This window comes from Notolepis coatsorum, assembly GCF_963971535.1.
Source record: "Notolepis coatsorum genome assembly, chromosome: 1".
Classification (NCBI taxonomy): Eukaryota; Metazoa; Chordata; class Actinopteri; order Aulopiformes; family Paralepididae; genus Notolepis; species Notolepis coatsorum.
In genome coordinates, this window is record NC_140165.1 from 273441295 (window position 1) to 273469096 (window position 27802).

The following is a 27802-nucleotide window of genomic DNA, read 5'->3' on the forward strand; positions in this document are numbered from 1 at the left end:
CACAAATAAAATAGCAGCAACATGGAAAAGGCCCAACCAGTGTAAAAGGAATGTGTAAATGTCAGTATCTCCAATGAAAAGCAACACTTTAAAGGGGGAATTCACCAAAAAACAATGCTAATTTATTTTGCACATAATCTCACGCACATCCAAAAACTCTAAACAGTTTTGCACAAATTAATTTAGTTTGACAGTTATTGAGAGTAAATGAGTTTGAATATGGCCACCAGTGATGTCATCAAGGACTGATCGAATACTTGTGTTAATTAATTACTCTCTATATGAAATGATGTAGCAATATCTTGTCTTATAGGGACTGCTACCTTATTATTTCATTGAGCTGTAATTAACACAACACAAGGATTCAATGTCACCAATGACATCACTGGTGGCCATATTGAAACTAATTTACTCTCAATAACTAAATGAATGTGTGCAAAACTGTAAAAATGTTGGATATGCGTGAGATTGTGTGCAAAATAAATCAGTTTTTTGGTGAAGTGCCCCTTTAATGAGTATAAACACATCTGAGTTGAAACTGCTCAACTCTCTAGTATCGCCTCTGTCAGCTGGCCGCTGCCAATTCAAAGAGAATGTCCCAGAACTGGTTTGAGGACAATGCATCTTTCAAATGCTGTGGGAAGCTTCTGTCGTCTTGTGTGTAAAGAGAGATTATTATTGTTCACTAAAACTAACACAGGAACAAAAACTAGGTGTGAAAACACATTTTAGAAATCTGTAATATAAATGAAAACGGAAGCCGAGGGCGGCCATGTCTTTATTTATTATTTTATTGCCGTTTTCTCGTGATAACAACTTATTATTTCATATCATATCATTGTAGTAGATCCTATTAAGTGAACAATATGTACTGAAGACACTGTTACAATTCAATGTATGAATAAATAAAAGTTGTATTAAATTAAATGAAAATCTCTTTATAACAAAGTCCGTTTTCTCGTGATAATGGATTCATTTATTTAATTATCTCAATATAACGAAGATCATTATCTCATGAAAACGGATTCATTTATTTCATTATATCGATATAACAGAACTGCAGAACTCTGAGATGATTGCGAGCTGGTTCATGTGATCATGCCGTCCTGATTTCAGCCTTCAAGAACTTCAACTGGCTGTTTGTTGCTGTACTGAACAACTTACTGAAATAAATGAATCCGTTATCACGAGAAAACAGACTTTGTTATATCGAGATAATGAAGTAATAAGTTGTTATCACGAGAAAACAGACTTTGTTATATCGAGATAACGAAATAATAAGTCATTATCTTAGCTACCGTAACTCCTGGTGACATGTTGTTCACAATCTGTAAGTCGCTTTGGATAAAGGAGACTTTGTAATTGTAATTGTAATTGTAATTGAGACTTTAGAGGGGAAAATGACTAAAACCGCACTGAAGCCACATTGTAAAACAAAATAAAATAAAATAAACCTACATACAAATTTGATGTTTTAGTCAAATTTGTCAACACTAGAAGTGTGAGGTGGCATTAGTGTTTATTTAGACTGGGGTGTCTAGACCAGTGGTTCTCAAACTGTTTCCTGTCAAGGACCCCCAAATAGACACGTAATACTGTAGGTTAGGGACCTCCAAATAGACACGTATACTCGGTCAGGGACCTCCAAATAGACACGTAATACTGTAGGTCAGCGACCACCATTTGTTAAAATATTGTCCCAGAGTCCCCCATCTGAGGGGATTTGATGTCACATACGATTGAATCCATTTCATAACTGTCTGATCCGTATCCGCTTCCATTAATTTGTGCTAAGCTAGGCTAGTTTGCAGCCAGATAGCTTTCTACTGAACGCACAGAAACTAAATTTGTATCTATCTTCTTGTCTGACTCTGGAGAAGACGGTACTAAGAGCATTTCCCATAATGTCGGCGTGTCCTTTTAAAGCTCAGTGGAAAATGTGTGAGACCAATAAGTAGAATAATAATAATGATTATATAGTAATGACGAGTCGGCGTACAGAGAGGAGGTCCAGTACCTAGCTCTGTGGTGTGCTAATAACAACCTGGCCCTCAACACCAAAAAAACAAAGGAAATAGTGGTGGACTTCAGGAAAAATAAAACAGGCATGCACAGCCCCGTCCACATCAATGGAGAGGAGGTTGAGCGGGTCTGTATCAAATTCCTGGGAGTCCATGGGCGGCTGGGTAGTGCAGCGGACTAATCGCCTGCCTACCACCGCAGAGACTCTGGTATGGAATCCAGCTGTCAGTGGTACCTCCGGCTTCGTCGGTCATCCATACTAACACAATTGGCAGTGTTAGCGGGTGGGAAGCCGGTGGGGTATGTGTCCTGGTCATTGTAAAACAGCGACTCCTACTGTTCGGTCGGGGCGCCTGTTCAGCAGGGAAAAAGATCTGGGGGAGGTAGTGTGATCCTCCCACGCGTTACACTCCCCCAGTGAGAGTCCTCGCTGTCAGGTGATAAGAAGCGGCTGGCTGACTCCACATGTATTGGAGGAGACATGTGATAGTCTTCAACCCTCCCTAGGTCGGCAAGTGGGGGGAAAATACGCGCAACGACCAGGAAGGGAATTGGCATAACGACTAAATTGGGATGGGAGAAAAATATGGAAAAAAGGGGGGAGAAAAAATAGATAAAAAAAACAAAAACTAAAATATTCCTGGGGGTCCACATCTCTGAGGACCTGTCCTGGACCACCAACACCTCGACCCTGGTCAAGAAGGCCCACAAGCGCCTCTTTTTCCTGAGGAAGTTGGCCAAACTCCACCTACCCCCTCCCGTGCTAGCGAACTTTTATCACTGTACGATTGAGAACATCCTCACCACCTGCATCTCAGTCTGGTACGGCAACTGTACCGTTAAGGACCGGAAATCACTGCAGAGGGTAGTGAAAATAGCCCAACGCATCACCAAGACCCCACTCCCCCCATCTTATCAATCTATGAGAAGCGGTGCTCACGGAGAGCGCGGAACATCATCAAAGACGCTTATCACCCCAACCATGGACTGTTCACCCGCCTGCAGGGTACTCGCTCTGGGGCATGCTACCGCAGCCTCCCAGGCAGAACCAACAGGACCACGAATAGTTTCTTCCCCTCAGCTGTCAGACTTCTGAATCAAAACTCTACTTAGCCCACTGCACCTCACTGTATACCTGTGTATATAGTCATAGCTTATGTAGACTTTATTTTAATGATTATTTTAATTATAAAATTATAATTTTTTATTCTCACCATTGCGCATTGTGCTAACCATTGCACTTTACTGTACAGTTTTATTTATTTATGTGTCTTATATACAACTGACTGTTTGGATGTCCTGGTTGGACGTACACAATATTGTTGCACTGTCTTGTACTGTGTAATGACAATAAAGTGAATCTAATCTAAATAAAAGGATTCTCGTTGTCCATGAAAAACACCTGCCAAATGCAAACTACAAAATGGGGGAGGGGTGTTTGGTTAATCAAATATGTGCTTCAAATGCATGTGGTGGTAGTACTGCTATGTTCCACCTCTGTAGCCTTTGCAAAGCCCAAGCACCGTTATTTTCCTTGCGAGTGTGATCAGTAAAGCTGGGATGGGTTGGACAAACTCAGTCTCTTTACAGGCTTTTGTTCTTAATAGGTTCTCTCTGCACATCCAGGACTCTTCACACCCGTAAGGCAGAGATAAGCTTCAACATCAGCTGTCGTCGATATTTAGCTTGTGGGAGATAGACTTCCATACTTCCATACGTAGTTCAATGCGTGGGTTGCTGCACACTGCCAAACCACTAGGTGGCTGTACTGCATTGTGTTGTGTTGTACAAATTGCTATACTTTCTTCGATCTAGTCCGTGTTTGTAATGTAGTTAATCACGATCGATCATGGAATGCTCCGACCAAGCTCCCAAGATGTTAAATTGTAAATATGGAAGTACGTCAGAGGAACGTGGAGTGGCCCAGCCCACTCCAGGGCGGCATCCAATCACAACTCTGCGCTGTCCGCAAACTTTCGCAACCACTTTGACGTCTGAGTATAAATTAGGCATTACTGTATGTCCATGCCTTGCACGGTCTGACGGTATGCCAAACAAACAAACAAACAAATAAACAAACAAACAAACAAACAAACAAACAAACCCAAGGCAGTACAGTACCCTCAAGGTGCTTACATTTGCAACCCAGTTTATTTTCAGTAGCAAACTACATCCTCGTTCCTCATTGGGCGCGTGAATAAAAGCTCTTGTAAGACGATTCCAAATCTACAGACAGGATAATAATTGAAACCCCCACTGTTATTGTCCACTGTGCACAAAGAATCCTGTGCGGCTGGTATTGTCTGGCGAGGCCTCTAAAGTGTCCGGGCATAGCACACCCTCCCTTTCTTCTCCTGCCTCAGACGCACACAAACGCCTGATCGACATCCAATATTCTCTCACAGAGCAGTCGGAGAAGAGACGAAGAAGGTGACACGGCTTTTGCGATGGGTTCCATGGGCACGCAGATGCTGGGGAGCGCCCTGGCCCTGTTCGGATGGATCGGGGCCATCGTTGTGTGCGGCGCACCCATGTGGCGGGTCACCGCCTTCATCGGCAACAACATTGTGACGTCCCAGACCATCTGGGAGGGCATCTGGATGAGCTGCGTGGTCCAGAGCACGGGGCAGATGCAGTGCAAGGTCTACGACTCCATGCTGGCCCTGGGCTCAGACCTTCAGGCGGCGAGGGCCTTGGTGGTGGTGTCCATCGTCACAGGCGTCGCCGGCCTCCTCATGGCCTTCGCCGCCGGGAAGTGCACCAACTTCATTGCGGAGGAGCAGGCCAAGGCCAAGGCCACGGTGGCTGCCGGGGCCGTGCTGATCGTCAGCGGGATCATGTGCCTCATCCCCGTGTCGTGGACCGCCAGCATCATCGTCAGGGACTTCTACAACCCCGTCCTGGTGGACTCTCAGAGGAGAGAGCTCGGTGCCGCTCTGTACATCGGCTGGGGCGCCGGGATACTGCTGGTCATGGGAGGGGGGCTGCTATGCGCCAACTGTCCCCACAAGGAGGGCAAAGCTCCTTCGGTGAATTACCTGTTGGGTAGGTCAACCGGAGTTTGCAGCAAGCTGGACTCAGTCCGATCCTCTACCCCAACGAAGACTTACATCTGAGAGCTTTAAAAGGGACAGGTCGAAATCAACTTGACAGGTGTTTTATGGCGTGAAGAATAGGGGCTGTGAATTATGAAGGAAAAAATACTTCCAGAGAGGAAGTATACAGGAAATATGCACTTCAGCTTTTTTATTTCAAATGTCTTTTACCCCAGGGAATCATGCCTGGAATGTGTGTACTTTAAGTCACTGTTTGTTTAAGATTGTGTAAATATCAATGTTGCCTATTTGTAATCAGTAGCAAACCTTTTATGAGTGTGGTGTAGGCTATAGAGTAGATGTTTTCTATAATTGTTGTTTATATAAATATTTTTGTACTATGTTCACAAATAATTGTAATAAATGACCTGTAATTGAAGTGTGAGTTTCCTTCCATAGTTTGTTTGAGCGAAACAAATGCTCACTTTGTGATTCAAACGGATCACTGTGAGAACCTGTTTAACAGGAAATAACGTCAGGGATCACTGTTCACCCTTCAAACCTGAGGACTTAGTGGCTTTGAGGCATATCGACCTCCCGTTTTGTTTGACACGTGTTGCGTCTAAAGAATAGTCCACCATTGGTTGCATTAAAAGGGTCATAGGTGGCGCAAAAGAAAATGTAGAACAAGAGATTAAAAGGAGGAAGTAATGATATTCATGTCTGAAGTGTAAAATGAAGTTAATATTGCCCTCAATTTACTCATCTCAATGCTTCAAAACTGTCATATAGGCTGTTACTATAGGTTGTGAGTTTTTGAAAAGTGTGTATTTGCTATCGTTGATTGGTACATACGCTAGTACAGACGCGGGTATGTAGACGCCCACAATTGAACCCTGAATAATAATATATGTTTGTTTTTAAATGTTTTGGACGACCCAACATGTGCAGTTTTCAAATCAATCCAAATCAATGGTACTCCTCTACTGTCTTGAACTATGAGTGAACACAACACTCTAACTTACCATCTTTAGATAATAAAGTACTCAGCCTCTACTGTCTTTAACTATGAATGAACCCAACACTCTAACTGACCATCTTTAGATAAAAAAGTACTCAGCTTCTACTGTCTTGAACTATGAGTGAACACAACACTCTAACTTACCATCTTTAGATAATAAAGGACTCAACCACTACTGTCTTTAACTATGAGTGAACACTACACTCTAACTTACCATCTTTAGATAATAAGATGAGAGACTCAAGAGAGACTAAAATCAAAGAGATAATCTGAAGTAAATGTATGGAATGGAATGTTTATAGTCTACTTCACTAGTCCCTGAAGGGGAATTCAGTTGCCACACATACACAAACACATGCTAGTATAGCCAGTATACCTGACAAGATGACATACAGAGACGAGACAAGATGACAGCCATAAACAACTATGAATAATGTGTGAAGTAAGTGTGCATTGCTGGAGTTAGTTCACTGTCTACTGGAGGCTTACTGCTTAGTGCTGCTTTCTTATGTCTCATGTTATCGGAATGGACATCAGGGAGGAGAAGAGAGTCAAGTTACGTTGTTCTCACAGGAAATGTGGAAAGAGTTGAGCCACCTTTTAAAATGCCAAAGATTAGTCATCTGACACCACTGTTAATTAATCCATTATCACAGATGTCTCACATTAGAGTCCACAGTATGAGAATTCCCATTCAAAAATCGAAAATCAATTCATCATTACACTGTCAGATTATATGTACTGTATATATTATGAGTCTAAAATAATCAATTAAATAAGCTTTGAGTGTAGATAGCACATTGCCCTGTTCAAAATATATAAATTATATATATATATATATATATATATATATATATATATATATATATATATATATATATATATATATATATATATATATATATATATATAAAAAAGAAAACTATATATATATACAGTATATATATATATATATATATATATATATATATATATATATATCACGCGTCCATTTTTCTTTCACCAATGTACAAACAGAGAATCAAAAGTACTCCTGTAGTCTCGCGAGAGGTGCAGAAATGGGATTTGACGTCAGAGGAGACGCTCCACGCTGCGTTTGACTGCACAGACTGGAGCGTGTTCCGCGACACAGATAACATTCATGTCTACACGGAGACAGTGCTGGACTATGTTTGTACTTTGGTGGAAGAAACAATCCCCACTACCAAAATGAGAGTTTACCCAAATCAAAAACCCTGGGTAGACAAATCCGTCCGTGAAGCTCTGAGAGAGCGCACCAAAGCATACAACGACGCCCTAGTGGCAGGCAACATGAATGACCACAAGGTGGCGCGATACAACGTAAGGAGGACAGTGTCAGAGGCCAAATGGCGCTACAGGGATAAAATTTAACTCCAGTTTGAACAAGCTGACTCTAGAGCTATGTGGCAGGGGCTCAAAACGATGACAGACTACAAAGGCGCCTCCCTCAAACTGAACAGTGACATCTCCTTAGCAAATGACCTCAATACCTTCTATGCGAGGTTTGATGCTGGTAATAACAACACCAGCTCACAAGCCACAGCAATGGGGGGGGGGGGGGGGGGTCGGCTGCTGATGGAGACGCAGTGTTCAGGGTAACAGAGCATGAGGTGAGGCGGACCTTTAAAAAAGTGAATATCAGGAAGGCAGCAGGTCCGGACGGCATCCCCGGCCGCGTCCTAAAAGTCTGTGCCGACCAACTGGCCCCAGTATTCACTGACATATTTAACCTGTCCTTAGAACAGGCTGTCATCCCCACCTGCCTGAAGAAGTCCACTATTATCCCTGTACCCAAAAAATCCAAGCCTGCTTGCCTCAACGACTACCGCCCTGTAGCTCTCACCTCCATAGCCATGAAGTGCTTTGAGAAGCTAGTAAAGGGCTACATCTGCTCCTCCCTCCCCATCAACATGGACCCCCTGCAATTTGCATACTGCCCCAACAGGTCCACGGAGGACGCCATAGCCCATGTGCTGCACACAGCAGCATCACACCTGGACAAGAGGCAGGGGAACTATGTGAGAATGCTATTCATCGACTACAGCTCGGCATTCAATACCATAGTCCCCTCCATACTCATAGCCAAGCTCAGGGACCTGGGCTTGAACTATGACACTGCACCTCCTCATCCATCACCCTCAACATAGGGGCCCCCCAGGGCTGTGTTCTGAGTCCCCTCCTCTACTCCCTGTACACACACGACTGTGTGGCTCAGCGGAGTAGCAATACAATCATCAAATTTGCTGACGACACAGTGGTGGTGGGCCTGATCTCTGCCAACGACGAGAGGGCCTACCTGGAAGAGGTCAAGGTCCTGGCGGGATGGTGCATTTACAACAAGCGTTGCAAGGGCAAGGCTAAGAGAATCATTAAAGACTCCAGTCACCCGAACAACTGCCTCTTTGAACTGCTGCGGTCAGGCAAGCGATACCGGAGTCTCAAGGCGAGCACAGAAAGACTCAGAAGAAGCTTCTATCCCCAGGCCATCAGGCTGCTAAACGAACAATGAACACTACACAACAACAACCACCAAACGCACATAGCACACACATCCACACGCACACACTCACTTTAAACAAACACACTGTAGCACCCACTCCACACACTTTATAGCACACACCCACTTTAAACAAACACACTGTAGCACCCATTCCCCACACTTTATATTTATTGATGAAGGATTGCACTACAACTCGTACACCTTACTGTAAATTGTACCTAAATTGTACCTCATCCCATTTCTGCTTTGCACTATATAGTACTGTACATTAGTACACTGCATAGTATTGTATATTATATGGTAACTCAGAACATTGTACATATGTCTATACCGAACACTGTGACCTCATTTTCTTCTTCTAAATTACATGCTATACTATGTTATTTGATACTATCTTGTCTAGCACAGTCTCTGGAGCGTAACAGTAAGAAGCATTTTGTATGAAAGTATTCTGTACTTCTGTATGACAACTATTAAAGAAACTTGAACTTGAAACTTGATATATATATATATATATATATATATAAAGAAAACTATATATATATATACAGTGTGTTTATTGCTCAGTAGTGAGTCTACATCCTGTTGTTGTTGTTGCCGTCGTGCTGTACAGGTGAGTCAGACAGGTGGGAAAATTAATGGAAGGCGTGCCGACTGCCGATGTCCTCACTGAAAACTCAACACAATGATGTCATTCACATCATTAGTGAAACAAATTTTGCTAAACTAATTTGATTTGACCCTTGTTTTTTGTAAATCGTCAAGAAAAGGTGAAATAAGTCATCAGTATGCCCCCAAAATATAACAAAGATGGATCCCTTTTGAAAAAGATCAGCTGAATGACATTCCGAGTTCAAAGTCAATATGTTTCTAAGACCCTAAACATGGCAAATCTGTTGCTAAAGCGTCCTCTACTTTTACTGGTATAAATAATTTTACGTCTCACTCTATTCATCTCGTAGAGTCCCTTGTCTGTTTATTTTCCCAGAGCTGGTGATGGAAGTAGCTAGAGAGTTCCTCAACTTCCTCGTCTCGGTTCGTTCTATGGTGATACTGTGTCATAGGTCTGAGAGTTGACATTGCACCCTGAATTCCTCATTCTCTCCTCTGGCGCCCCCTTGTGAAAATCCCCTCCACTCCACTTTCTTTTAACAGTTAATTCATCTTGGAGGCTAGCCCCTTTCGTGACAGCTGATGCATCAGCAGTCACGAAAGGGGCTATACTTGGAGGCATGACTTTGATACATACACATTGTTATTTGTGCATAACTTGTCACCAGAGCTCCATACAGGCACTTTACTGATTAGCTCCATGTCATGCCAGCATGAATGCAGCCTTCTGTGTCTGATGTGTTGTTCTTGGTCATATAATTATGATGTCCAAAAACACTAGAGAAGAGGACTGGTATGTGTGTGTGTGTGTGTGTGTGTGTGTGTGTGTGTGTGTGTGTGTGTGTGTGTGTGTGTGTGTGTGTGTGTGTGTGTGTGTGTGTGTGTGTGTGTGTGTGTGTGTGTGTGTGTGTGTGTGTGTGTGTGTGTGCAGGGGCGTAGCTGGGGGGGGGGGGGTAGCTTAGGATGATTCCAAGGGCCCAGCATTTTTTTTTTTTTTTTACTAGACATCACTCAGGTGTATTATTGATGCTCTCATTGATACTATGTTTGTTTCTGAAGTGTGTGTGTGTGTGTGTGTGTGTGTGTGTGTGTGTGTGTGTGTGTGTGTGTGTGTGTGTGTGTGTGTGTGTGTGTGTGTGTGTGTGTGTGTGTGTGTGTGTGTGTGTGTGTGTGTGTGTGTGTGTGTGTGTGTGTGTGTGTGTGTGTGTGTGTGAGATATATAGAGAGAGAGGGGGGGCTTTGGTAGACTATTGCATTGGTCCATTCATTGAAGATGAACGCAATGCGACATCCTTTACTAGGCTCACCCACCAACAGTGCAGGTGCTGAACTGCTGATCCGAATGTATAGGTAAAAACCATATTATGCGTTTTCATCAATAAAAAAATTGCCAAAAATAACGCGCGCTCGCATTCACTGGGGGCCTACAAATACATTCTTTCATGGGGCCCAGAATCTGGAGCTACAACCCTGTGTGTGTGTGTGTGTGGCTCTGTGCATGCGTGCAAGTGTTTGTGTGCGTGCAAGTGTGTGTACACGTGCGTGTGTGTGTGTGTGTTGGGGGGAGTTGTGACATCCAGTCACAGGAAGGGGTTGAGGTGAGGTGAGGCTAAAGTGTCTCGTATTTCTCATATTTTCCATCAAATCTAGACTGGATTTAATTAATCATCACCTAGGAAAAGAATCTGGTACACTGTAATAAAAAAAAACTTAAATAAAAGGGAAGAAATCTGAAATTATTTTATTATTATTTTTCCAACTAAGCTTGCTGTGTTGTCTTTTTTAATTGAGTCAACTGAATATGAGATTTTACAGTGTAGTTTTTGAGGGGAACAATCCAGATAAGACAATTGGACACAGACAATACATACATCACAGATACACACCAAATAAAATGTAAATGTATGTAAGACATGAAGCAGAACAGACAATTGTTATAGCTCTGGTGTTATAGGGAGTAGATAACAATTTTACCAGGTGTATCAAATAAGGAGGGGTCAGACCAAGGAAGGTTTTGTAAATGAGTGTAAGCCAATGACATTTTGGTGACTGAGTGTTCTAAAGTCTTAATTACACTGGGTATTAATAGTTCATATTATTGCAGAAAAGTCCCAATATTGTCGACAGCGTTGTTTTGCTTTTCTTTTTCTTAACATGTGATTATGGTTTTGTTTGTGACTGTTCACATATCACCAGTATGAGGAACTATTTATCTATTTTGAAAACACCAAATACATGTGTTTTACATATTGAATAATTCAATAGATCTTGCCTACATTATTTTGATTAGATTCTGGTTTATTTATTTAATTTATAACCTCTAAACGCAAAATATCCCTACAACACCAAAAGCTGCCCGTTTGCACAGGGGAATCTTTTTTTATTTTATTTAATTTTTACTACAGTACCTTTCAGTGCCTTTTGGAGCTAGATTGATCCCCATTTGTTAACAGTTCTGTATAGAGCTAAAAGCTGCCAAATAAAAGGTAAAAAAAATTAGGTGTAATTTGTATCAAGGCCTTTTGTAACAATGTAACACACAAGACTTGGTGTGTTGTTGTTTCATCCATTTTGTTATTTCTTTTTTCTGTGCCTCAGTTCTTTTTCTTACCAAAGTTCCATCTTTGGTGTCATACTGCAATCTAGTGGCGTTTTACCTTAATGCACAGCTTTGCCATGACAAGGTTATGGAGATGTAAACTATAGTACACACAATAAGATAAAACGTCATAGCGATGCCAACTACAGTAGATATTCATGTTATGTAAACGGTACCCTATCCCCCCCCCTCACAGTAAGCTGTGGTGTTCCACAAGGAAGCATACTAGGTCCGCTACTGTTCCTAATTTATGCAAATGACATGTCGTCAGCTTGTGACTGCAACTTGTTCCTGTTTGCGGACGACTCAGCCCTGCTGGTCTCTGACAAGAACAAGTTACAGGTTGAAAAAACCCTCAGCTCAGAACTAGGCAAAATCTGCATATGGCTCGCTGATAACAAACTATCATTACACATGGGCAAAACAGAGTCCATTCTCTTCGGTTCAAATAACAAACTCAGCAAGACCGACGGCTTCTCAGTTACAGTGGGTGACAATATTGTCACAAGGAAAGAAGATATTACCTACCTGGGTTCCATCCTAGAGGCAAATCTTTCCTGTGACAAAATGGCATCCAATGTAATAAAAAAAGTCAACCAACGAACTCGATTCTTGTACCGGATCTCCTCACTGGTAAACAAGAATACCCTGAAGACTCTAGCAGGAGCACTCATTCAAGGGTACTACGACTATGCTTGCACCTCATGGTACCAAAGCACCTCAAAGGCGCTAAAAACAAAATTACAAACATCTCAAAACAAACTGGTCAGACTACTGCTTGACCTTACTCCTAGAACCCACCTCACCCCTGCCCACTTTGACAACCTAGGATGGCTTAGAGTAGACGACAGAGTACAGCAACTTGCAATGGGCCTGGTCTACAAGATACACTACACGACCAAGGTACCCATGTACATGTCAAAATACTTCCCAAAGGTCAGTGAATACCACGATCACAACACCAGAGGGAGCTCCACAAATCATGTTAAACCCAGATTCGGCTCAAACAAGGGACTAAACACGTTTCGCAATTATGTCACATCAATGTGGAACGCCCTACCCAAAGCTGTAAAGGAATGTGAATCACTACCCACTTTCAAAAACACTCTAAAAAACCACCTAAGGGAGACTGCAACTCGAAACTGGCCCCTGTAAATGTCCGAACACAACCCCCTCCAATGTACAGTAAATTACCAAGTATGGTCTTGTCAATAATCCAATGTACAGTTTTGTTTGTACAGTTGTACAGTGTCCCCCACCCACCCCTCCTACCCAACCCCCCCCCCCCCCCCCACTCCTACCCAACCCCCCCCCCCCCCACCCACCCAACCACCTCCAATGTACAGTCCCCCCCCCACCCCCACCTACCCAATCCAATGTACAGTTTCTACGTCAAATGAATATACTTTTTTTTCTGGACTCTTTTTGTATCACAAACAGTACTGTAATTGCAAATCTGGTATGTCATAAATGTATAGATGTAGCAGTACTGTCTATCTGTATGTCATGTATGTCATATATGTTACTGTGAGGTTTGGTTCTTTCCCCACCACGGGCTTCTTAAAGTACTGTGATGATTGGTCCGCTCCCCACCCACTCGCTCTGTTCCTTTAAGATATTTCGGTTAATTAATTGCATTCTCCTCTCCACACGCTTCTTCCTGTAGATGCCGTTTGATTGGTGCTCCCCCAACCACACGCTTCTGGAGCAATGGTCAATCTCATCCCGCAGCTGTCACAGCTTGTCATTAAGCACCCCTTGGCTTTATATACCCTGATTCCCCATTTATTGATGTTGGATCGTTCTGAAATATTCTCTGCATTGCCGTTTTCCTTCCGTCGCTGCTTTCCCTGTGCCTTGCCTCCCAGGACTCTCGAGGAGTATTCCGTTTGGAGAACCTGCTTCCCCGTTACGAAGCGCTCGCCCTGTTTGATCCGCTCGCTTCACGCACAGCGCTCTGGTGAGTTTTTGCAAGACAGTCTTTTGGATTCAATCGTTTTTTGTGTGTGTTAAAGCACTGAAGAGATCCTGTTTTTCGTTCAGACTGTTCTCACCCTTTTTGCCTGTTTTGGATATTCACTTTGGATTTATTATTGTTTGGACATTGCTCACTGTGTGTTTCACACCGAAGATTCTGTCACTTGGATTTATTGTTTGGACATTGCTCACTGTGTGTTTCACACCGAAGATTCTGTCACTTGGATTTATCTGTTTGGACAAGTCACTTCACCTGTCACCTGTCAGTTTCCAATTGTGCACTGAGCTAACTCGGACTCTCTCTCTCCCTATCCGCCACCACCCCGGAGTATATGCTGGGAGGATTCTGCAGAGCGGCTCAGACGTCACGGACAGATTCCACAGACGTAACCCCCCGGGAGAAGCTGCAGAGCAGCAAACATTCCTCACATGCCTGTTTCCCAGTTTGTTCTGTTCTCCACCAAATTATTTCTGTTTACTCAGTAAATAAACAAGCCCTTGATTTTGGCTAACTCTGAAACAACTCTCTCTGTGCCGTTTGCGTTTGGGGTCGGTGTCAAACCATAACATTACGATCCAACCATGACGACCCCAGCCGACACAGAGAGAGTCAGCACAGCGTTGGCAGTCCAGCTAGAGTCAATCAAGGAACACAGCCTACAGCTAGATGCGGCTGCGGCTGCTGTACAGGAACTCCGAGAGCAGGTCCTGCTTATTCAGGGGTCCCTGGGGGCTCTGGCTAGCCAGCAGTCTAGTATTCTCCTCCACTTACAAGCACTGAGTGAAACCATTAACACCTTGCTTGCAACCCCACTTCCTTCAGGAGCCTCGGCCGGAGCATCACCCGCAGCCCTGGCAGGCCCCGCGCTTCCCGATCCCGCACCTCGGGAGCCCCGTCTCTCCGAACCACGGCTGTTCGACGGCAACTTCGAGGATTGTGCCACATTCATCATGCAATGTGAGTTGGTTTTTCGTCATCAACCCAGTCGTTTCACTTCAAGAGGAGCCCAAGTGGCCTATATGACTAACTTGCTCTCAGGCCGGGCAGCCCAGTGGGTCACTTCCTCCTGGGCAATGGAGGCAGACTTCTGTTTCTCCTACCCAGACTTCGTGGCTGAGCTCCGCAGGGTGTTCCACCATCCAGCCCGTGGTCTGGACCCTGGAGCCCGGTTGGGTACCTTCCGGCAGGGCAGCGGCGGGGTTACCGACTACGTGCTGGAGTTCAGACTGGCGGCGGTGGAGAGCGGTTGGAACGACCAAGCACTTCGTCTTACCTTCATGAGGGGGCTCAGCGACGCAGTCAGGGACCAGCTCGCGACCCGGGAAGAACCTGAGTCCCTCGAGGACCTGTTCAGCCTCGCCATTCGCATCGACGGACGCCTCCAGGAGGGAAGGCGTGAGCGAGCACGACGGGGACCCCCAGACGTACCCCCCGAGTACCACGACCTCGAGGAGGTCTTCAGTACCCCAGACGTACCCCCCGAGGACCACGACCTCGAGGAGGTTTTCAGTACCCCAGACGTACCCCCCGAGTACCACGACCTCGAGGAGGTTTTCAGTGAGTCCAGGGCTCAGGTCTTTCCGCCTCACCGGCCTTACGACTGTGCCATCGACCTCCGCTCAGGGGCTCCCTTTCCCGGCGGCCGCCTCTACAGTGCTGACCGTCCTGCCCCCTCCGTGACTGGTGGGTTTGTTCCCTCCCGAGCCGTGACCGAGGAGGAACCCATGCAGCTGGGACGCAACCGCCTTAGCCTGGCCGAACGGGAGTCCAGGCTTTTCTCCGGCCTCCCTCGCCGGTCCTCTGTCCCCGTGCCCGGCCTCCGCTGTCGGGTCCCAGTCCCCGTCCCCGGCCTCCCTCGCCGGTCCTCTGTCCCCGTGCCTGGCCTCCACTGTCGGGCCCCAGTCCCCGTCTCCGGCCTCCCTCGCCGGTTCTCTGTCCCCGTGCCCGGCCTCCGCTGTCGGGTCCCAGTCCCCGTCTCCGGCCTCCCTCGCCGGTCCTCTGTCCACGTCTCCGGTCCCCCTCTCCGGGCCTCTGTCTTTGTCCCCCTCTCCAGTGCCCCTGATCGCCGGCTTCCTTCGGTCCCGTCCGGGCAGGCCGGGGCCGAGTGGGTCGCCGGGTGGCTCCCGTGGAGGGGGGAGTACTGTGAGGTTTGGTTCTTTCCCCACCATGGGCTTCTTAAAGTACTGTGATGATTGGTCCGCTCCCCACCCACTTGCTCTGTTCCTTTAAGATATTTCGGTTAATTAATTGCATTCTCCTCTCCACACGCTTCTTCCTGTAGATGCCGTTTGATTGGTGCTCCCCCAGCCACACGCTTCTGGAGCAATGGTCAATCTCATCCCGCAGCTGTCACAGCTTGTCATTAAGCACCCCTTGGCTTTATATACCCTGATTCCCCATTTATTGATGTTGGATCGTTCTGAAATATTCTCTGCATTGCCGTTTTCCTTCCGTCGCTGCTTTCCCTGTGCCTTGCCTCCCAGGACTCTCGAGGAGTATTCCGTTTGGAGAACCTGCTTCCCCGTTACGAAGTGCTCGCCCTGTTTGATCCGCTCGCTTCACGCACAGCGCTCTGGTGAGTTTTTGCAAAGAGTGGATTCAATCGTTTTTTGTGTGTGTTAAAGCACTGAAGAGATCCTGTTTTTCGTTCAGACTGTTCTCACCCTTTTTGCCTGTTTTGGATATTCACTTTGGATTTATTATTGTTTGGACATTGCTCACTGTGTGTTTCACACCGAAGATTCTGTCACTTGGATTTATTGTTTGGACATTGCTCACTGTGTGTTTCACACCGAAGATTCTGTCACTTGGATTTATCTGTTTGGACAAGTCACTTCACCTGTCACCTGTCAGTTTCCAATTGTGCACTGAGCTAACTCGGACTCTCTCTCTCCCTATCCGCCACCACCCCGGAGTATATGCTGGGAGGATTCTGCAGAGCGGCTCAGACGTCACGGACAGATTCCACAGACGTAACCCCCCGGGAGAAGCTGCAGAGCAGCAAACATTCCTCACATGCCTGTTTCCCAGTTTGTTCTGTTCTCCACCAAATTCTTTCTGTTTACTCAGTAAATAAACAAGCCCTTGATTTTGGCTAACTCTGAAACAACTCTCTCTGTGCCGTTTGCGTTTGGGGTCGGTGTCAAACCATAACAGTTACGATGAATTGAAAATGGGGGACCCTGATGTAAACAAGACGAAAGTCTTTCTCTGGTCTGCATCCCCTTAACAATTGTATGTATTGAGCTGTACTGTACTGTACCCATTCTGCAATCTGTTAATAAAGTTTTCAATCAATCAATCAATCAATCAATTCAATCAATCAATCAATGACTGCAGATTGACTGAAACACAGGAGTAGAGGTTGCCTAAATAATAATTTTTATAAACGTGTAAACATCACAGAGGCAGCGTTGCATCAAAATGGGTCCTACTAATCACCACAAAGTACCAGAAAATACCCCAAAGTACCCCAAAATACCCCAAAGTACCACAAAATACCCCAAAGTATACCCCAAAGCACCCCAAAATATACCTCAAAATACCCCAAATATCCCAAAGTACCCCAAAGTACCCCAAGAAAATATAAAAAAAGTATACTGTTTGTTCAGTGTTCAATACAGATGTTATTACATTTGGAGATTATAATATATTAAAATAAACATTTGTTTTGAAAATATGTGGTACTTGGGAAATGGACTGCACATATATAGCGCTTTCCTACCTGCACAAAGAGCTTTGAATGAATGAATTACTTTAATTTATATAGCCCTTCACAGCACGAATGCACAGGGTGCTTTACACTACAGCTAGTATATAAAAACAAGAACAAAAATCTGAAATAAATGACAACAGACAGCAGTTAAAAACAGTGAAACCAAATAAAATAATAGAATAAAATAATTTAAATAAAATCATCAGTCACTAATAAAAAAAAAACGATAGGAACAGTGAGGACAAAAAGGGTGCCTATATATGTCCTGTCTAAACATATGTGTTTTTAGCTGTTTTTTAAAAGAGTTTTCTGAGGGGGCAGTTTGCAGGTCCAGGGGGAGAGCATTCCAGAGCCTTGGTGCCGTCACCTCGAAGGCTCGATCACCCCTTGTTTTGAGCCTGGACCTGGGGACCACCAGGAGGTGCTGATCGGCAGATCTGAGTGAGAGGGTGTTGGTGTAGGGATGGATGAGTTCAGTGATGTAGATAGGGGCCTGACCGTGGAGTGCTCTGAAAGTAAAAGTGAGGACTTTGAAGTGAATTCTATAGTGTACCGGGAGCCAGTGCAGGGATGCCAGAATGGGAGTATAATTGCCTCTCCTTCAATTCACACATGCACTCACAGAGCAATGGCAGCCAGATGCTATGCAAGGTGCTAGCCTGCTCAATGGGAGCAATTTGGAGTTCAGTGTCTTGCCCAAGGACACTTCGGCATGTGAACAGAAGGAGCTGGGATTCAAACCAAGTTCAAGTTCAAGTTTCTTTATTAGTTGTCATACAGAATACAGAATACTTTGCATGAAATGTTTCTTTCTGTGTGCTCCTGAGAGTGTGCTAGATAATAACAAGATAGTATAAAATACGTATAATAAGTATAAAATAGAAAGTCAAGAAGTCAAGTACGTAAACAAGTGTAAACAACAAAATTGTTCAGTGTATCTATATATACAGTATGTACAGCTGGTACAAAATTATGAGGTAGCTTAGCTTGTGGTGCCACCTTGTAGTGGTGAGGTGCAATAGGGAGGTGCAATAAGGAATGAGAATGATGTGCAATTTCCTTACCAATAATATAATATATACCCACTAACCACTGACCAAACCATTGACCATATGATCATTAGTTGACCTGCTCTACCTCTGAGCCAGTATTTTGTGGTACATTGAGGTATTGGTATACTTTGGGGAACTTTGAGGTTATTTGGGGTATTTCGTGATACTTTGTGGTATTTTAGGGTATACTTTGGGGTACTTTGGGGTATTATAGGGTATTTTGGGGTATACTTTCGGGTACTTTGGGGTACTTTGGGGTATTTTCTGGTACTTTGTGGTGATTAGTAGGACCCATCAAAATGGCTTCTTCTCTTCTTCTGCATTTGTGACATGCCTGCGCTCTTCTTCTGCATTTGTGACATGCCTGGTGCGCCCAGCAATCACAGCGCAGGCATGTCACAAATGCAAAGAAGAGAAGAAGCCATTTTGATGCAACGCTGCCTCTGTGATGCTTATAAAAAATATTTTAAATGTTTATTAGCAATGCCGAGCTTTCAAACTATCACGTATATCTGTCCGAAACCCTCATGCAACTGTGAGTACCGTTGACATTTCTCTGTGATACTAACTTGTATAACGAACAGTTCGGGCATAACCAGTTCTTCATGGTAAATCTAGGTTGGTTAGCTATGGACTAGCAAGTGACTGTGGATTCACTCGTCCAAACCCTGTTGGCGTGCATCACAGTCATGAAAGGGGCTAAGGATTAGGCTACTTCCTCTGAAATGTAACCATGTTACAAAGAACGGTCTTAAACTAGCCAGTAACCTCGATAATAATGAAATTACTTTCAAGGCAGGCATCATTTTGTGAAAGGTTTACACTTTTAAAATGGTCAATATCTGTACAGTAACCTCGATAATAATTAAATTACTTTCAAGGCAGGCATAATTTTGTGAAAGGTTTACACTTTTCAAAAGGTCAATATCTCACTTTGTAGTAATCTTTCTGTAATCTGATTTCCCGAATTGTGGATACGTGATGTAAGTGATGTTATCAATCAAACGATTATTATTTTCAAAGGAACACATCAACATTATATAAATGTGCTTACAATCTTCTCCAGAGTCAGACAAGAAGACAGAGACCAATTTCCTCTCTCTACATTTAGTAGAAAGCTATGCGGCTGCAAGCTAGCCTAGCTTAGCACAAATGGAAGTAAATACAGACAACTAGCCTAGCTTAACATTCCAGGAAAGGTGTTTTTGGCCAACAACTAGGTTAGCTGGTGTTGAAATATGACACGTATATTACATAAATTAATAGCAGAGACAATCTCCTCTCACTCCCTGACAAACAAATCCCACTCCTTCCTCCGCTCCCTTAAATTCTCTCTCTCTTGGACATCCTAGTGCAAGCTAGCCAGATGGCCACTCACAGATTTGTATCAGTGCACTTCTACTCCATAAAAATTCACACACGCTGTAATATCCTCATTTGCCCCAAGACACATTTAAACAGCCTAGGATTATCCATGGGGCCAGATACAGGTGATGATATGCCATAAAAAGAGCATGTCACGAGAAGGAGGTTGGGACACAGAGGCAGATCTCCTCACTTTTTATTTGGATTTTGGCCGGCCGGTCAAATAAACTGTGTTGCAGAACTAGTACCTTGTTCATTAATTTTTTATAATAAACTACCTCAAAAGTGTTTCATTCTTTACTTCTTTTTTAATCGTATTACCGATCGGGGTTTCAAAGTTTACAATCTCGACACTGGTCTGCTTCCATTAATTTGTGCTAAGCTAGGCTAGCTTGCAGCTGGATAGCTTTCTACTAAAATTGGTATCTATCTTATAGGGGCGACAGTGGTCAGGAGGTAGAGCAGTCCTCTGGTAATCTGGAGGTTGTTGGTTTGATTCTCGCTCCTCCCGGGCAGCGTGTTGAAGTGTCCTTGAGCAAGACACTTAACCCCTAATTGCTCCTGATGAGCAGGTTAGCACCTTGCATTGCCTCCGCCGTCGGTGAGTGAATGGGTAAAATGCAGGGGCGGAGCTATAGGCGCGGCTGGGGAGGCAGCTGCCTTAGGGCCCGCCCACCGTCTGGCGGGAGGGGGGGCCCGGGCCCCGGGCCCCCCCTCCGGCCCCGGGCCCAGGCCCGGGACTGAATGGAGTTGCCGTTCGCGTGTGGGACTGGATCGAACACAACTGGTGGTAACGGCAACTGGGACTTGTGCGTTTGTTTTGATTCTAGGCTCCTCCCGTTTTGCCAGTACTGTGGTACGAGTACGACTGATAGCGTGTGGTTTAGGAACAGGGCGTTTTGCACAAATCCAGCGCTCCCTTTCCTTGGCTGTGACGTAGCCACGTAAATCTCACAAGCAGCGCGGAGGTGATATTTTTCTCTGATGTCGCGTTCACGTTACGTGGGAAGAATCGGAAGAATCAGCTTCCGACTGGGAAAAACCATTCACGTCAGCCTCCTAGTTGTAATTCCTACTAGGACATATGGGATTTTTTATAGACCCCGATATCTCCCACTTCGCGTCACGAATTGCGGAAGTATGGATGTGGGCGTTTTGATCGAGTCAATGCGTGAAGGCTTCCTAGTTGTAGCAACGAGATGTCCTCTGGTTCTTCCGCTTCTTCCCACGTAACGTGAACGCGACATCAGAGAAACATATCGCAAGCTATGTTCAACATAATAAGTCACCTGAAACATGAATGAATGAATGAATGAAAACTTTATTAACAGATTGCAGAATGGGTACAGTACAGTACAGCTCAATACATACAATTGTTAAGGGGATGCAGACCAGAGAAAGACTTTCGTCTTGTTTACATCAGGGTCCCCCACATCACCACCGCTACCATGGTGTATTAAAATCCGACGACGCCGAGCAGCTAAAGGGGACATTTACCGAGGACCAGCACAAAGTGTGGATATATTATGATTTAACAAGTCTTATCTGTCCAGGACGATGACAACATTATTGCAGGTAAGCTAACTAGTACTACTAACGTTATCACGCTAGCTTGGATGCTAACTAACGTAATGTGAATGAATGAATGAATGAATGAAAACTTTATTTAACAGATTGCAGAATGGGTACAATACAGTACGGCTCGTTAAGGGGATGCAGACCAGAGAAAGACGTTTGTCTTGTTTACATCAGGTTCCCCCATTTTCAATTCATAGTGATCATAGAAAACATATACGTTACCACCTAGCCACAATCTATGGTATTTCTAGGTTACCACATGGGTGGCGCACGTGAACACTTTGTGAATTATGTGAGGGTGTATCATGATGATGGTAATTTGGCACTTAACGAACGTTACCTATCTCTTTGCCGTTTTGCATAGTGCACTGCATAGTACCAGAGATGACAAAAGTTATGTGGTAACATAGGTCGCATCACTGCCAGTAGTCGGCATATTACCCAATTCTGACTCTGGTATTAGTCAACTAACGTACTGTTAGCCAGCTACTGTAATAACTAAACTGAAATATCTAATGATGATAGTCAATCATAAAGACAGAAAACACTCTCATCACAGACAAGCTGGATCTGGCCAAATACCTAAACATGTCATGGTGAATGAATGAAAACTTTATTTAACAGATTGCAGAATGGGTACAATACAGTACAGCTCAATACATACAATTGTTAAGGGGATGCAGACCAGAGAAACACTTTCGTCTTGTTTACATCAGGGTCCCCCATTTTCAATTCATTATAACATAATGACATACAGATAGACAGTAGTGCTACATCTATACATGACATACCAGATTTGCAAATACAGTACTGTTTGTGATACGAAAAGAGTCCAGAAAAGAGAGTATATACATTTGACGTATTATTATTGTATTGTGATATGTTTTGTTTCATGTTGGATTTTTTTTTTTTTTTTATTTTTTTTTTATAATAATACAATAAATATCGGGGGGGGGGGGGGGGCCGAGCTGTCAATCTCGCCTCGGGGCCCGTGGGGCATTCCAACCGCCACTGGTAAAATGTGAGGAACAAAATTTAAAGCACTTTGGATAAAAAGCGCTAACTTATATAAATGCACCATTTACCGTTGACCATTTCCTCTGCATTTCCCCTAATGTTGGCGTGCTCCATTAATTATATTATAAACTACGATTTCCTTTCCTTTCCTATCTCTGTTTCCCCCCCAAAGGTCTGATAGAGTGAGCAGCAGAAGCACAGCGCCCCCATGGCCCTGGAGGAGCTCGGCATCAGCCTGTCTATGCTGGGCATGGCCGGAGCCATCCTGATCTGCGCGCTGCCCATGTGGAAGGTGACGGCGTTCATCGGGACCCACCTGGTGGTCATGCAGGTGTTCTGGGAGGGCCTCTGGATGACCTGCGTCAGCGAGTACACCGGTCAGATGCAGTGTAAGATCTACGACGCCCTGCTGGACCTGTCGCCTGACCTCCAGGCGTCCCGCGGCCTCGTCTGCATCAGCCTGGTGCTGGGCTGCCTTGGCTTCCTCGTCTTCCTCCTGGGTGCTCGCTGCACCAACTGCCTGAGCCACCCACGGGTCAAAGCCCGGGTGGTGCTGGGCTCCGGGGTCACCTTCGTCCTGGCAGGCCTCACCACTGTGGTTGCCGTGTCCTGGACGGCCAACCACATCATCCGGGACTTCCACAACCCGCGCGTGCCCGAGGTCCTGAAGAAGGAGCTGGGGGCAGCCATCTACGTAGGGTGGGTGACCTCCGGCCTGTTGTTCTGCGGAGGGGCCATGCTGTGCACCAGCTGCCCTCCGGAGAGGGTCAGGTACTCCTCCAGCGGGTACACACGGGCCAGGACGCCTGCCCACAGCGGCTACGCCATCAAGAACTACGTGTGAGGGAGAGCGGGGTAGCAGAGAGTGGTTTGAGGGTAAAGTTCGGGACAGGTATTTGACATGTGATTGACATAGTGATCCACCAATTCAACTGTGACATGGCAACACTAAGGGAGGCGGGACATTCTGAAATTTTGCAATGGGGAATTGTGTTATATGGTATGAAAATCATAATAATGATATCATGAATATCAAAGCCATATAGTAAGTCAATGTTTTAAAATTGTTTTTAGATGTTGTGTACATTCATAGTTTAATGTAGTACTTTAATCATGTTTAGATGTTATGTACATTCATAGTTTAATGTAGTATTTGAATTGTATTTAGATGTTGTGTACATTCATAGTCTAATGTATTGTAGTAGTACTTTAACACATTAGTCCAGTCATTATAGGCCAGAATTAGGCTAAACCTAGGACAAATTGCAACATTAGCAAACTCAACTGATTTTGTATCCTCAATATGTCTTTAGTGAGAGAAAAAAGGTCCCAAGGAATCCCATCATGGGAAATGTGTTTTTTTTCAATGTTTTGTTACCCCTATAGTCCAGTCATTATAGGCCAGAATTAGGCTAAACCTAGGACAAATTGCAACATTAGCAAACTCAACTGATTTTGTATCCTCAATATGTCTTTAGTGAGAGAAAAAAAGTCCCAAGGAATCCCATCATAGGAAATGTGTTTTTTTTCAATGTACTTGATTGCTGGCAGGATCACTGACGACACTGTCTTTCAGAGATTGTGACGCGTTCAAATTTTGAGGTAGCTCAAAAGTAAAGATACCATTTGATTCTAGACAACCTCGGGTTTCCAATGAGACCAACCATGTCATGTTACCTCATTGGAAAGGGGGCTACATACCTAATTATTCAAAGTTAAGACGATTTTTTGGGGAGGGAAATATGGCCATCACCATTTTTCAAATGGTCCCTTGGCCTTCTACCTCAATATATGTTAATGGAATGGGTTACATGGGTACCAAGCCTCCCCTATACAGACATACCAAATTTATGTTAAGCCCATGTAGTTTTGTGCAAGAATCATGTAGTGTTTTGCATGCTGTACAAATATGTAATTTCCGCTTATTATAAAAAACCCCATCTCCATGGACCTATCCCCACGGACATAAACCCTTGAGCCCCATCCTCGTGGACTGAGCTCCACAGAGCCTATCTACTAATATTCCAAGAAGAAAAAAATTTCTTTATCAAATGTTTTGATTAGTTCTGGCGTGTATGCTAATTGGTGCATATCAAATAAGATAATGTGTGATTTGCATGAGTAAACAGAATAATTCAATGAAGTTGTGATTGACTTTTTTTCTTGTCTTTGTGTGTGTAATCAGCTTGTGAGTTTTTATAGTGATATCTAAAAGTAAAATTTTCACCACTATGTTATAACAGGCATTTTTCGATATGAATATATATAGGTCGTTTTCAAAACTTTCCCACGATGGGATTCCTTGGGACTTTTTTTCCCTCACTAAGGACATAATGAGGATACAAAATCCGTTGAGTTTGCTACTGTTGCAATTTGTCCTAGGTTTTTTCATATAATGACTGGACTACATTGGGCGCAAAAAGACGAGTTAACTCGTTTTTGGCCGCCATGCGTTGAGTGCCAAAGACGAGTAAACTCGTTTTTAGATCCTTTTTTCATTCATTACAGGTTCACAGACCTCGGTCTTACCAGAGGAAATCATTCTGAGATCGCTAGAGTGCAATACCGGCCGCATCCTGCTAGGTGGCAGTATCGTCCACCCTTTGAAACCTTATTTCACACTGTGTGTCACATCTAATTTCCTCCGGGCGGAGAATTTAGACCAAGCCAAGTCTAGCGGTTCATCCGATCCCTTCGAAACGCGTTCAGCACATTTGAGGCATATCTTGTGCCACTTCATGTCAGGGACCAGATGGACATCAATACTGGAAATTGCGATCAGACAATGGACCTGTCTCAAAACCCTGCCCTCTTTTCTTGATCCTCCAATCACAGCTGTCGCTTACCTCTGACTTCCTCGTACAAACAAAGTTTTTGTGTGTGTAATCAGCTTGTGAGTTTTTATAGTGATATCTAAAAGTAAAATTTTCACCACTATGTTATAACAGGCATTTTTCGATATGAATATATATAGGTCGTTTTCAAAACTTTCCCACGATGGGATTCCTTGGGACTTTTTTTCCCTCACTAAGGACATAATGAGGATACAAAATCAGTTGAGTTTGCTACTGTTGCAATTTGTTGCAAAGTTTGTACGAGGAAGTCAGAGGTAAGCGACAGCTGTGATTGGAGGATCAAGAAAAGGGGCAGGGTTTGAGACAGGTCTATTGGAATATTCTTTTTGGATTAACCCCGATCAAAGGTAAGAACTATCTGACGTCAATTCCACCTTGATCCCACAATGATTTCATATCGATCCAGCTGATCAGCGTGTGTGGTGTTCAAAACGAATGCCTTTACTGGCGATCAGAGCATCAAAAAACGATAATACATATTATATACATTTGATTTGAAAATAGTAGCGTGTCCAGGCGAGAAACGCCAACGACTTTAGCTAAAGTATAACTCAGCTTTTCAGGAATTAGCCCGGATCACTCTGAAACTATGCAATATTCACCACGAGATAACGCACAAACGTATACATGGAAAAATTAAGTATTTTTTGCATGTTCGACGGGAGATAGTGACTGTCAAATGACCATAGTATTGTCTCCATAGCTATAATATAGAATATAGATATAGCTCTGCAAACATAGTGACGCACAGTGAAAATAGGCAATGGAAAGCTGGCCCATTGACTACAGGATGAGGATAATAGCTGGCGCTCAATCTGTTAATAGTGTTTATTGTGTACATTCAAAGTTTAACACAATGGACGCCAGACCCGAGATAAGTCGGGTTAAGTCGCCATCGCTTGAGCGCGAAACCCGAGAAAAGTCGGGTTTTAATCGTTATTTCTTTTATTCGCTATATCCATTCACAATCTCAATCAGTATTTGGAATGGCGATCAGATAATTGGATTATTCTTTTTGCAGTACATCCTAGACAAGGTAAGGACTATATGTTATCAATCTTGCGTTGATCCGATAATTTCCCCCTGCAATCGCAGCGTGTGTCTGTAATGTACTGTGTAATGTATGCTGTTGGTGGCGATCGAAGCATAGAAAAACTACCTCCCCCCCACCCTTTCGTGCATGCATGATGAAACATAATACAGATAATCTAGCGTTGATTTCAGATTGATTCAATAATCAGGCGAGAAATGGCACGATTTATAATGAAATGCAGTAAAGCGCCGTTTGGCGGAGTTTCCTGGGATTACACAGGATCACTCTAAAACTATACTCATATTCACCACAGTATAAAACGGAAATGTATGGATGAAAAAATTATCTGTTTTTTGCATGTTGACCGGAAGAAACTCACTGACAATCGACGTTGTTATTAGATCCATAGCTATAATATTTAATATAGGTTTAGCACTGCAAACACCGGAATTTATCCCCATTGAACAGAGCGCTGGCACACAATGGCCCAACGCGCATAGCGACCCCTGGCGCTGAAAGTGTTAATGTAGTACTTTAATAGTGTTTATTGTGTACATTCATAGTTTAATGTACTACTTTAATAGTGTTTATTGTGTACATCCATAGTTTAATGTAGTACTTTCAAGTGGTTTATACCAGTCACACTCCAGGGATTTGTGTTGAGTATGTTTGCAATACAAATTATGTTTATTGTTGAAAACATTTAAAAATAAACTTGAATGGTTCTTCATCTCAATTCAAATGGCTATCCATCCAAATTAATAAATAAAGACATTTTTGTAAGTATTGTTGTTCTTTGTTGAATGTGAATGTATTTTTATCCTATTGAACAGTGCTACATGAAATGTATTGTTATTATTAACCAATATTCCAAATAGCAAAGAGTGCTATTTGTAATATACTGTATATATACAGTATATATATTATTTTTTTTATATATTTTTTTACATCACACGGTATCAGATTGGTTTTTTTTCTGTTCAGAAAACAAATCCTCATTCCTTGAGCTGGTTGCATCATTATTTTGAAATCCTAAAAACAAATCGGTGTTGTTTTTGATTGGTGACCAGAAGTTGGTCACATTTGATTTGAAAATAGTAGCGTGTCCAGGCGAGAAACGCCAACGACTTTAGCTAAAGTATAACTCAGCTTTTCAGGAATTAGCCCGGATCACTCTGAAACTATGCAATATTCACCACGAGATAACGCACAAACGTATACATGGAAAAATTAAGTATTTTTCTGCATGTTCGACGGGAGATAGTGACTGTCAAATGACCATAGTATTGTCTCCATAGCTATAATATAGAATATAGATATAGCTCTGCAAACATAGTGACGCACAGTGAAAATAGGCAATGGAAAGCTGGCCCATTGACTACAGGATGAGGATAATAGA

General features: G+C 43.6%; 1 protein-coding gene across 2 annotated transcripts; it reads left to right on the forward strand.

The window, feature by feature from the left end:
* Nucleotides 1-4362: 4362 nt before the first annotated feature.
* Nucleotides 4363-23359, forward strand: cldnj (claudin j; the record flags this gene model as incomplete). Of its 2 annotated transcripts, none has more annotated exons than XM_084328435.1 (2): nucleotides 4363-4562; nucleotides 22718-23359. In XM_084328435.1, exons 1-2 carry the CDS (start codon nucleotides 4470-4472, stop codon nucleotides 23357-23359), a joined length of 735 nt encoding a protein of 244 aa, XP_084184561.1. In that variant the 5' UTR covers nucleotides 4363-4469. The 2 variants fall into 2 exon arrangements, with proteins under 2 accessions (XP_084184561.1, XP_084184562.1); XM_084328436.1 differs by lacking the exon at nucleotides 4363-4562 and adding an exon at nucleotides 18970-19090 and having other exon boundaries at nucleotides 22688-23359.
* Between the last annotated feature and the right edge of the window lie 4443 nt (nucleotides 23360-27802).